The 11,451-nt window shown below is 48.9% G+C and overlaps 2 protein-coding genes across 2 annotated transcripts in view; both read right to left on the reverse strand.

Moving 5' to 3' along the window:
• Positions 1-3,359, reverse strand: part of LOC124475814 (inactive ubiquitin carboxyl-terminal hydrolase 54-like) — a 48,487-nt gene extending 45,128 nt beyond the window's left edge. Inside the window, 1 exon segment of the mRNA XM_047032649.1 lies at positions 3,277-3,359. The gene's annotated coding sequence lies outside the window, so the exon portion shown is untranslated.
• Positions 3,360-3,714: 355 nt separating this feature from the next.
• Positions 3,715-10,296, reverse strand: myoz1b (myozenin 1b). The gene is made up of 6 exons (XM_047032336.1): positions 10,172-10,296; positions 7,883-7,975; positions 5,305-5,471; positions 5,086-5,158; positions 4,655-4,835; positions 3,715-4,193 (listed from the first exon to the last, which is right to left on the reverse strand). Exons 2-6 carry the CDS (start codon positions 7,965-7,967, stop codon positions 3,959-3,961), a joined length of 741 nt encoding a protein of 246 aa, XP_046888292.1. The 5' UTR covers positions 7,968-7,975; positions 10,172-10,296; the 3' UTR covers positions 3,715-3,958.
• Between the last annotated feature and the right edge of the window lie 1,155 nt (positions 10,297-11,451).

Raw genomic sequence — 11,451 nt, forward strand, 5'->3', positions numbered from 1 at the left:
TCAGCAGTTAGCCAGCTAGTCAGTCAACTAGTCAGTCATCCATTCATCCAGCCAACCAGCTAGCCAGCCAGTCAGTAGTCAGCCAGCTAGCCAGCCAGTCAGTAGTCAGCCAGCTAGCCAGCCAGTCAGTAGCCAGCTAACCAGCCAGTCAGTAGCCAGCTAGCCAGCCAGTCAGTAGTCAGCTAGCCAACCTGTCATTAGTCAGCCAGCTAGCCAGCCAGTCACTAGTCAGCCAGTTATCCTGAGCTGAACAGTTTCTCTCCATCCCTCTCTCTCTCTGCCCCTCCCTCCCTCTGTCCCTCTCTCTCCATCCCTCACAAGAAGAGAATAGGTCTCTCTCTGTCACCCCCCCCCACCACAACCACAACCGGGAGCACGTCAGGGGTCGGTGTATCTGGGGACAGATTTGAGAGACGCCCACATGGTGTTTGATGCACACATCTCTCCCACTGCTCATCTCTGATCCACATCTCTGGTGAACGTACATAACCAGGAGCCTCTGTCCTGCATACCAACACACACACACTCATACACACCCACACACGCACACACACACATGCACACACACATATGCACACGCACATACACACATATGCACACGCACAAACACACATGCACACACACACACACACAAACACACACCCATGTAGAGGCTGACAGATAAGAGACACGTGGGGATGCATGCTTTAATCCCGTCCCCCCTCCCTCCCTCCCTCCCTTCCCTCCCGTCCTCTTCCTTAACCCCTTTTTGTCTCTTTCTTTATCCCTCTCTCTTGTACCCTCTCTCTTTCATTCACAACTTCTTTCTTCATTTACTTCTCCCTTTCTTTTTCGCTCACTCCTCATTCTTTCTCCCTCTATCGCTCTGTCTCTCTCTCTCTCTCTCTCTCTCTCTCTGTCTCTCTCTCATCACAGCTCATAAAGAGCTGCCTCTGTTCAGAAATGTGTGTGTTGGTACGTTGTTGTGTGCTGGTATGTGTGTCTGTGTAGGAACGTGAATTTGTACATCCTTGTTGTAGGTTTAGGGTTCCACACATATCAGGGTGAGATCATCAGAGTTACTGCTGGTTCCACTGCTGGGCTGCTGGCTTGCACAAGTGGTCATTACAGTTCTACTGTCCAGACTGCAGACTGGATGTTACACTTTCTCTTCACTCATTCACTCCACTCGATCACTTTCTTCTGATTCTCTAGTCTCCATTCTCTTTCACTCACACACACTTACAGACTCACAGACTCACGCACACTCAAAGACACACACACTTACAGACACAAACGCAGACTCACACAGACTCACACACACAAACACACACTCACACACACATAAACTATCCCTGTAACTGGGTTATGTGTAACTTCAAATAGCCCCAGTTGACAATAGGGAGAGCCAACAGTTCATTCCCCACCCAATGCCTCAAACTTAATCTCTTCGAAAATCCCTTCTTTCATTCCTCTTCCTCTCTCTTCCTCCCATATCAGGAGTTCTATTACTTGGACTCTCAAATCACAGAGGCACCACTTGCTCCAAGTTGTTCATATTGCCGGTCCTAATTAAGTTTACGTCTAGCAACAGCAGTGTGCAAACCATAATGTGTGTATTTGTGTGTGTGCGTGTACCTCACACGTGTGTGTCTATGCACACCAGTTGGGGCCACAGTTACAGTAAGACAAACAACAACCTTCAAGATCATCTCACCATCTCACATGTAGCTCTACAGCATGGCAGGCCGCTCGCACACACACCTGCACACACGCCTGCACACACGCCTGTTACAGCCAGCACACCTCTGCACACAAACGCTGTCAAGCCCTAATGTGTAATTAGGGGAAATAATCTTCCTTATTTAGCATGTGTGCAGAGGATCACACGAGCTGCTCACAGTTTAGGTCTGATAAAGAGAGGAAGGAAGGCAGTGAGAGAGAAGGGAGGGAGGGAGGGAGGGAGGGAGGGAGGGAGGGAGGGGGAGGGAGGGAGGGAGGGAGGGAGGGAGGGAGGGAGGGAGGGAGGGAGGGAGGGAGGGAGGGAGGGAGGGAGGGGAGAGTATGACAGAGAGAAAGCGGGTATGTAAAGGAAAAAGATAGATAAAAAGAAGATAAAAAACAAAGACAAGCGAGTAGACTGGATCAGAGTATCGGGAAAATCTGACTGGTCAGTCTGACTGGTCAGGGAAAGGTCAAGATATCCTGTGCTCTCTCTGATGGGCCTTGATGATGATAATCTGACTCTGACTGGTTTGTGTTTAGGGTCAGATTATTTTCCCACAGTCACACACAGATATGTACATAAACAAATGCACACACACATCACCCCCCACCCACCCACACACACACACACACGCACACACACACACACACACACACACCCTGTCCTCTACTACAAACAAGAACCTTGTTCCCATAGACAACATTGACAACCGTAATATACACTTTAAACAAGGAAATCCAACCTTACATTCTGAACTAGCAAAGGTGGAAACTTAAATAAAGAAGTCAAATTTTCCAGGTTTGAGGTGGTCGTGAACCCGATGAAGGTAAGGTAATTTGCTTCCAACTGCAGCGGCGTGTGCGCGTGTGATGAGGGGGGAGGATGTGTCACCGAGTGTGTGATGGCGCGTGCAGGCCGGTAACGGCAAAACTCATCTATCATATGAATTGGAACCGCAACGGTAAATCAATACCGGCCGGAGGGCGAGATGAGACCAGAGCGTGAATCCGCCACAAGAGGCTGTGGTCGACTGGCCATCTATCAACAAGTCCACAAAACGGAACCTCAAACGGTTACAATAATGCGGCTCACGGACTCATACAATAAGGATAGTTCAAATAACACAGTGCGCAATTAAGCTTTTAAATATTAATTCAGGCTGGACGGACAACCAACTAAATTAAGCAAACTGTCTCGCAAGATACTGCGTGTGAGCAGTTCCGCGTGCGGCAAGGCTGTTACGTATTTACCTGCGGAAAGAACATCATCAGCACCAGCAAGATTCAGAACAAACGCACATTGAATCAAATACAGAGGGAGGGGAGCAGCAAGACAAAAAAGAGAGCGAGAGAGACGGAGAAAGAGAGAGAGAGAGAGAGAGAGAGAGAGGGAGAGAGAGAGAGAGACCAGCAAACATCCGCACCGTTGATGGTGACAGCCGCGCTGGGAAGAGCACATCTGGACGCGCGGCGGTACTCTCACTTTACTCCCCGGTGTTGCCGCTATGTTTAACAAGTTCTCCACGTGCCCTTGCCTCGTTACCGGACTTAAGTACGTATGTTTTTACTTACCCTGGGGTTTCTGCCTGCCGGTCCCGGTCCCGTGTCCTCCTGTGTGATGAAGAGAGAGAGGGCGAGCCGCAGGGACATCCAACCTCCACAAGCGCCATCCAGCGCTGCGGTCGCTGCACACCGGTCTCGCGATAATAGGCCATATTTCAGCTTTGCTTGGAGTATGTGACGTAGTAAATAATTATGTTTAGCTAAATGCTGCCCCCTTTTGAACTGAAGTGGTTCGGCAATGAACATGACGTAATTTCGGCCCTGCAAGCGCTCCATGATGCCCCATGCTGTTCCAGGGAACCGCGGAGGAAGTGTGTGTGAGTGTGTGTGTGTGTGTGTGTGTGTGTTTGTGTGTGTGTGTGTCAATGTTGCCGTTGCTGTTTTTTTTTCCTGTTATGACGATAATATGCATTACTACAGTTTATCTTGACCAACAGAGACCACACATTCTGTACAGTGGAAGTTTATTAGATAACTCTAGTGCATGTTCAGCCATCACGGTCATCATTGTAGAGTAAAACGTCGCGAGAGAGGACGAGAGGGAGGGAGGAGAGGGAGAGAGAGAGACAGGACAAAGCACTATGGATGCATATCTATGTTACACTCCCCTTCTACACCAGCCACTGTGTTCCATGCGAGTAGATACATATCAACATGTGTGTGATCCTCGTCTCTGCGCGCGCGCGCGTCTTCACAGGTCATCCGTCTCTCCGTCGAAGGGGATGGTGTCGAGCTCCAGGGGAGTGTGGATGCAGTCCTCGCTGCAGACCCAGCCTATGGGGGTGCGGTTAAAGGAGGGGCGGGACCGGATGTCTGCCTGCAGGGAGGGGAGGGGCTCCGGCTCCTCGGGGGCCAATCGGATCTCAGGAGCCTCGAAGGTCAGCAGCCTGTTGCCCTTTTCAAATCCCCCATAGGGCAACGCCGTCCTGGGTGGGAGGAGACAGGGGAGGAGGGGCCAATCAGAACTGCTCAGGCTAAAACCACTTTGTGAATATTAAGGGCATTTTCACACCATCAGAACTCATTAACTATCTTTATCTGAACATTCTGCCGGAAACGTTTCAACTCTGTGTGTGAACATGTGTGCGTATGTGTTTGTTTGTGTGTGTTCTTGTGTGGGTGTGTGTGTGTGTGTGTGCAGACTTTTCTTGTTAGCCCCTTGGCTAGGTGCTGAACGATGTAATTAACTCCTCTGTTGGTGGTAATAGCCAGTGTTCCAAGGTGCTGTCAGAGACGTCTAGCCACGCCCCTGTCATACTGTCACCCTGAGGCCACCACAACTGATGACACTATACTACTTAGACTAGCCAACACACTGCTGTGTGTGTGTGTGTGTCTGGAAGTGTGAGTCTGTATGTGGGGCTGAGTGTGTGTGTGTGGAGTGTACCTGTTGAAGCTCTTGAAGAGGGGCAGGTCTTTGTGGATGTAGGGTCCTGGCATGCACGCCCTCATGGTGGCTGTGAGGGTCTGGTCTCCCTTCATGGCGCGTTCCCATGGAGATACGTAGGTTTGGATGTACTCCTGCCTCTTCCTCTCCAGCTCTGCCTTCATTGCCTCCTCATCCACCACTGATGGAGGCAGAGGCAGGGCTCAAGACACACATGTGTCTCTGTGTCTGTGTGTGTGCGTGTGTGCAGGTGTGTCTGTGTGTGCATGTGTGTCTGTGTGCGACTGTGACTGGGTGTGTCAAGTGACTGTGTGTGTGTGCGTGTGTGTGCATGTTTGTGTTTGTGTGTGTATGTGTGTGTTTGTTTGTGTGTGTGTTTGTGTGAGTGTGTGTGTGTGTGTGTTTGTGTGTGTGTGTGTGTGTGGTCTTACCAGGCTTTGGGGGGGGAGTGGGAGGGGACATCACTTCACACCCCAAGGATGGAACCAGGTTCTCAAAATTTTGCTGGAGTGGGCAGAAAGAGGAACAGTGGCCTATCAGCACACACACCCTCACACACACACACCCTCACACATACCCTCACACACACACCCTCACACACACACAGTACATAACCTAAATTAAATGTTGAACATGCAGTGCTTACTGACCAGAGACTCGTCGCTGATGATGAACCTCTCCACTCTCTGCTGCCTCATCCTGAACATCTTGGAGCCCTTGTTGTTGAGCAGAGACAGCTCTTCCAGCATGACATCCTTGGGGGTCTTGATCTTGGTGCCCAGGTCAAACTCTGAGGCCTCAGGATCTGACTCATTATCTGGGGCAGAGGAGGAAATGAAGAGCCCTGGATGTGGAACAGTTGGGTGCTCCGACTCCTGCCTCGGTGCAAGAGCACGCTAGGCGTACACGCGCACTCACACACACTGAGATGGAGAGATCTGATGGTTTTTACTGCATGACAGTCCTGCCCATAAAACGTTTCCCTCCTCCACCACCACACACACTCTGATATCATTCATAACACCTGGAGCCGAGCCAGCACACACACACACACACACGTCCTGAAGCTGCGGCTGGCAGCGCAGCAGTGTGCTGAGAGGTGCTAGCAGTACCTCATAAATCAGACCTGGGTGCAGCAAGAGAGAGACGGAGAGAGACAGAGAGACACAGAGACACAGAGAGAGACAGAGAGAGAGGGGAAGACAGAGAGAGACAGAGAGACACAGAAACACAGAGAGACAGAGAGAGAGGGGAAGACAGAGAGACACAGAGAGACACAGAGAGACACAGAGAGAGAGAGGGGAACACAGAGTGAGACAGAGAGAGAGGGGAAGACAGAGAGAGGGAGCAAGAGGGAGGGAGAGATATGGGTGTGGTAAAATATTTAATTGTAAATGTAAACTTCAGTTGTATACCCGTGTAATGTAATTACATGGATGTTTATGTTGAATTATTATGTGTGTGTGTATGTGTGTGTGTGTTCAAACACAAGTATGTATCAGAAATCTATGTGTTTACTGACTACCTGCACATTGCAAGTGTGCACAAAACTCTCAACACCAAATCAACTACGACATTATAATCACCAGTTGCATCATGGACATGGGCACTATTCCTACCACTTTAGCCTCCTTTGTCGATTTCTTAAAGCATGGATATAGCAACAGGAACAATGTTCATACAAATTTAGTCTCCTTGGTCAATTTTCATGTCGTATTTATGAGAATGTGATACAGAAAATGCAAGACTATTTTACAGCATCGCATAGCACAAACTCAAAAATACAAACATTAATGATAAACATGGCAAACACCATTTAGGCTACGTAATCATTTGCATGAATGAACCAAAGCATTGCCAATTTGTTTAAAAAAAAAGAGGAATTGCTTTGATGACGTGCCTAAGTGACTGCAATAGATGATGTGGACGTTGAAAAAGTACTTCAGAGATGACAGAGAATTTCAATTGTGATCTGAGAAATGTAGATACCAAAACCACTGAGAAGAACTGTCATCACCAGCTACATAACAGGCACTGTGCACTAGCTATCTATAATTCCAGGAATCTGTGTGTGTGTGTGCCACCAGTTTGATCATGGGCACTGTGCCCTGTACTCTGTGCACTGTACTCTGTACTCTGTGCTCTGTACTCTGTGCTCTGTACTCTGTACTCTGTGCCCTGTGCCCTGTACTCTGTGCACTGTGCTCTGTGCACTGTGCTCTGTGCCCTGTACTCTGTGCCCTGTACTCTGTGCTCTGTGCCCTGTACTCTGTGCCCTGTACTCTGTGCTCTGTGCCCTGTACTCTGTGCACTGTGCTCTGTGCACTGTGCTCTGTGCCCTGTACTCTGTACTCTGTACTCTGTGCTCTGTGCCCTGTACTCTGTGCCCTGTACTCTGTGCTCTGTGCCCTGTACTCTGTGCTCTGTACTCTGTGCTCTGTACTCTGTACTCTGTGCCCTGTGCCCTGTACTCTGTGCCCTGTACTCTGTGCCCTGTACTCTGTGCACTGTGCTCTGTGCACTGTGCACTGTGCTCTGTGCCCTGTACTCTGTGCTCTGTGCCCTGTACTCTGTGCTCTGTGCCCTGTACTCTGTGCTCTGTGCCCTGTACTCTGTGCACTGTGCTCTGTGCACTGTGCTCTGTGCCCTGTACTCTGTGCCCTGTACTCTGTGCTCTGTGCCCTGTACTCTGTGCCCTGTACTCTGTGCTCTGTGCCCTGTACTCTGTGCCCTGTGCCCTGTACTCTGTGCTCTGTGCCCTGTACTCTGTGCACTGTGCTCTGTGCACTGTGCTCTGTGCCCTGTACTCTGTGCACTCTGCCCTGTACTCTGTGCTCTGTGCTCTGTGTGTATCTATAGTTCAAGTAATCTGTCTCTGGCATCTTAATCACCGACTGCATCACGGCCACTGTGCACTAGTAATTATAATATATATTCAGTATTACTTTTTCAAAATGATCTTACTGTCAATTAAAATAGCAAGGGCTAACCAGCAAAGCAAGACCTTGGTGAAGCTGGGGAGCGTTGTAGGTGTGTTGGTCCGTGTGCTATTACACAAACACCACAAGCTGTATTAAAAAATATATATATACCTGACATGGAAGTGATTAAATGATCTGAAATCGAATATTACAGATAAACTTTGGACAGCATTATTAACTGTTGGTAAAGAAAACCACATTCTAATCCAATTAATATATTCATCTTGGGTGCATCCCTAAACCTTACCGTCTTGGGTGATGTGGGACAGGTCGGTGATAATTTTGTTGACCTTCTTTCTCTTGTTTGGAGGAGCGGGGGCCGAGAGAGGCATGACTGCAGCTTGGAGAGACACAGAAACAGAGATGGTCACCCAAAACACCACACACAGAAACAGATACAGTCACTCCAAAACACCACACACAGAAACAGACATGGTCACTCCAAAACACCACACACATAAACAGATACAGTCACTCCAAAACACCACACACAGAAACAGAGATGGCCACTCCAAAATGCCACACACAGAAACAGAGATGGTCACTCCAAAACACCACACACAGAAACAGACATGGTCACTCCAAAACACCACACATAGAAACAGAGATGGTCACTCCAAAACACCACACACAGAAACAGAGATGGTCATTCCAAAACACCACACACAGAAACAGAGATGGTCATTCTAAAACACCACACAAAGCACACAGATACAGTCACTCTAAAACATCAAACACACAACACATAGATACAGTCACTCCAAAACATCAAACACACAACACATAGATACAGTCACTCCAAAACATCAAACACACAACACACAGATACAGTCACTCCAAAACACAAAACACACAACACACAGACACAGTCACTCCAAAACATCAAACACACAACACACGGATACAGTCACTCCAAAACACCAAACACAGCTTCCCTCTTTCCCACCTCAGAAAAACAGATCATATCTCAAAGAGAGATTGGCTTGGTGAAATGTGCTGTTGTGAGGAAGGCTCAGGGATTCTGCTGTACATATGATGGACGTGGCATGGCCCAAAGCCTAGGCCGTCTGTAGAAACTGGGGGACACTGTCGGCCATGAGCAAGTGTCAATGTTCTGCGCTCCTGAGACCAGCCTAAACACTGTTGCTGTTGGACGTCTGGTTCTGTCTTTTGTTGAAGTCAGAAGCAATTATGTGAGGCTTTAGGTGAGCTAGGAGAAAGTGCTGTGGGACTCCTCCGCTGAGACACAGTTCCTGTAATTGATCTTCAGGGGTGGTAATTGAAGCTCATTTACCACTGAAGAATCCAACCCTCTGCAGCTATTAATACCTGCATGTTCTACAGTGCAACTCTGGTGGATCTGTCACCATTATAGCACGCTCTGCCCACACGCACACACACAAACACACACACACACGCATACACACACAGACACACACACACACACACACCTACAAGCACACACACACTCAGACAAATGCACAAACACGTTATGGAAGTGTTCGACAGATCCCAGGGTATCAAAGGATTCACTGGGAGACAAAGTGGTTGGAGCTGTGTGATTAGGTGTGGGGTGCATCCATGGAGGAAGCTACAGTAATCTACAGTCCTTCCCGGCCAGCGGGCTTCCAAGGCCTGGCTCCTGTTACTCTCCCAGGCTCAGGGACGCTCCTGCCTGCGTCCCTGAGCCAGTTTTAGATCCAGATCAATCTCCAGGGACAGCTGAGAGGGAAGGCCATCAGTCAGCACATTCCCAAACACACACATCCCGATGCATTCAGCTCCTCAGCTCCAGAACTCAGATCCCAGATCTCTCCTGTTCTGTCTCATCACATTCTGAACCAAGCCCAACGACCCCAAGCCCTTTTGTGAATAATAATGGGAGAGCTTGAGGAAGAATTCAAAATGAGCTTTGATGTATTAACAAATGTTTTTAAGTGTACAGTGTCCTAAGGAGAGAGAACTTCTCATCATGTAGAATTCCAGGATGCCTTACTCAGACATTCTACTGTGGATAGTGGGCTATCCAAGTAGGCTTGGAACTGGTCTAAATCCAGTCCAAACTCACTCTAAATATAGTCTAAGCCTGGTCTAAACACTGTTTAAACATGATGTATACTCACACAAAAATTGGTCCTAACTCGGACGAAACACGGTCTAAATTCAGACTAATCACGGTCTAAACTCAGACTAAACATGGTCTGAACTCAGATTAAACATGGTCTAAACTCCGACTAAACACAGTCTAAACTCAGACTAAACCCAGTCTAAACTCCGACTAAACCTTTCTAAGAAAGCCTGCCTGCCGCTTCCTCCTGGCCAGGACCCTGCAGTGACCTTTCCTGTTACTAGCCAATAAACCCCAGACATGCATGGCATGGGAGTGTGTGTAACGGTGAATGTCCGAGCGTGTGGTGGTATCAAGCATGTGTGTATCAGTGAAAGTCCGAGCATGTGTGTGTATCACATGTGTAACAGTGAATGTCCGAGCGTGTGTGTGTGTGTGTGTGAGCAGTAATGCCAGGGCCTGTCTTACCTGTCAGGGATGGTCAGCAGCAGAATAGACAGGTCCCGGTTGGCTGGGGCAGAGTGGTGTGTGTGTGAGTCCAGGCAGCGCAGGGCGTGTGTGGGTGGCTTCCCTCCTCGACACCCCCAGAGAGAGTGAAACCCTATCAGCAGCGGACCAGGCCGGGGGGGGGGGGGGGGGGGGGGGGGGTACAAGGAAGCGGGGGGAGGGAGGGGGGAGGGGGTCTTGAGGGTTCAGAGGTAGATTTGGAGACTTATACTGCAGATGCTCCCTGTGTCCTATCTATAGACCACCGAGGGTGGGGGGGGTGGGGGGGGGGGCAGGCAGGCAGAAGAAGGATGGCTGATCGTTGTGTTCCACCTTCGTCCTTATTGCTCTCTCTTCTCTCGTCGTTTGCCTTCCTGTTCCTTTGTTTGTTGTGTGTGTGCATGTACAGTGTGTGTGTGCACGTGTGTGTGTGTGCACGTGTGTCTCCTCTTCTATCTCGTTCTAGCCGATCAATCTTTACAATGGATGGGTCTGATTTGGTGAATGGTTGTAGTGAGACTAGTGTGAACTAAGCTGGGTGAAAGGAAGGCAGATGTTTGACAAATGCCTAACAAAATTTACACTGACAGTAAAACACAACATGAATATCGTCCCTTTTGGACCACTGTCTGACCCAACCCAACATTCACTCCCATGTGACAGTGTGTTGCACAACCAAGCTGGACAGAAGGACATGATGGATAGCTAGTCTCAATCACATTGTAAAAAACCTCCACCGTTTACAGTTTAACACTAAATACTTAATACCTGAGGATGAACACGTCTATTAATAGAAGACATGCGCGTGGTATCTGGTGTAAGTGTGTACAGTGTGTGTGTGTGTGTGTGTGCGAGCACGGTCACATCTCCTAACGTGACTCCAGTCTGTGGTCTCAAGGTGAGTAGTATACCCTTCCAGTTGGATCAGAACTTGTCTGTTCCTGGGAGGTGAAGCACAGACGCTCCTGGCCTAGTGCTCACATCACCTGAAGTCCACTCGGAGGACTCCAACGCAGCAAAAACTTGAGTTGCTATAGTTAGCCCTGTGTCAGCTGACCCAGCAGGGGTCGGAGGTCAGCCTGTTCTGAGGGCAGGTTGGGTTTCACAGACCAGGACTGCTCAGGTGACACTACAGGGGAACATGACAGGGCAGTAGTGGAATGTAGTGGGAGGAACAGCAATGCCTCACTGCTGTTTAATAATGAATCATCTGAAAAGCAAAGAGGTATCTGTGTAGCGATTGTGGAGGTTTTGGAGATGTC

The sequence above is a fragment of the Hypomesus transpacificus genome, chromosome 13 (assembly GCF_021917145.1).
Source record: "Hypomesus transpacificus isolate Combined female chromosome 13, fHypTra1, whole genome shotgun sequence".
Taxonomy (NCBI): Eukaryota; Metazoa; Chordata; class Actinopteri; order Osmeriformes; family Osmeridae; genus Hypomesus; species Hypomesus transpacificus.

What these genes read in the sequence shown, in the direction of transcription:
- myoz1b (XM_047032336.1), bottom strand. Translation starts at nt 7,967, where the DNA reads ATGCCTCTCTCGGCCCCCGCTCCTCCAAACAAGAGAAAGAAGGTCAAC. An exon ending in GTCCCACATCACCCAAGACG is followed by an intron (nt 5,472 to 7,882) that starts GTAAGGTTTAGG and finishes CCTCTGCCCCAG; the next exon opens with ATAATGAGTCAGATCCTGAG. An exon ending in CACTCCCCCCCCAAAGCCTG is followed by an intron (nt 4,836 to 5,085) that starts GTAAGACCACAC and finishes TGCCTCCATCAG; the next exon opens with TGGTGGATGAGGAGGCAATG.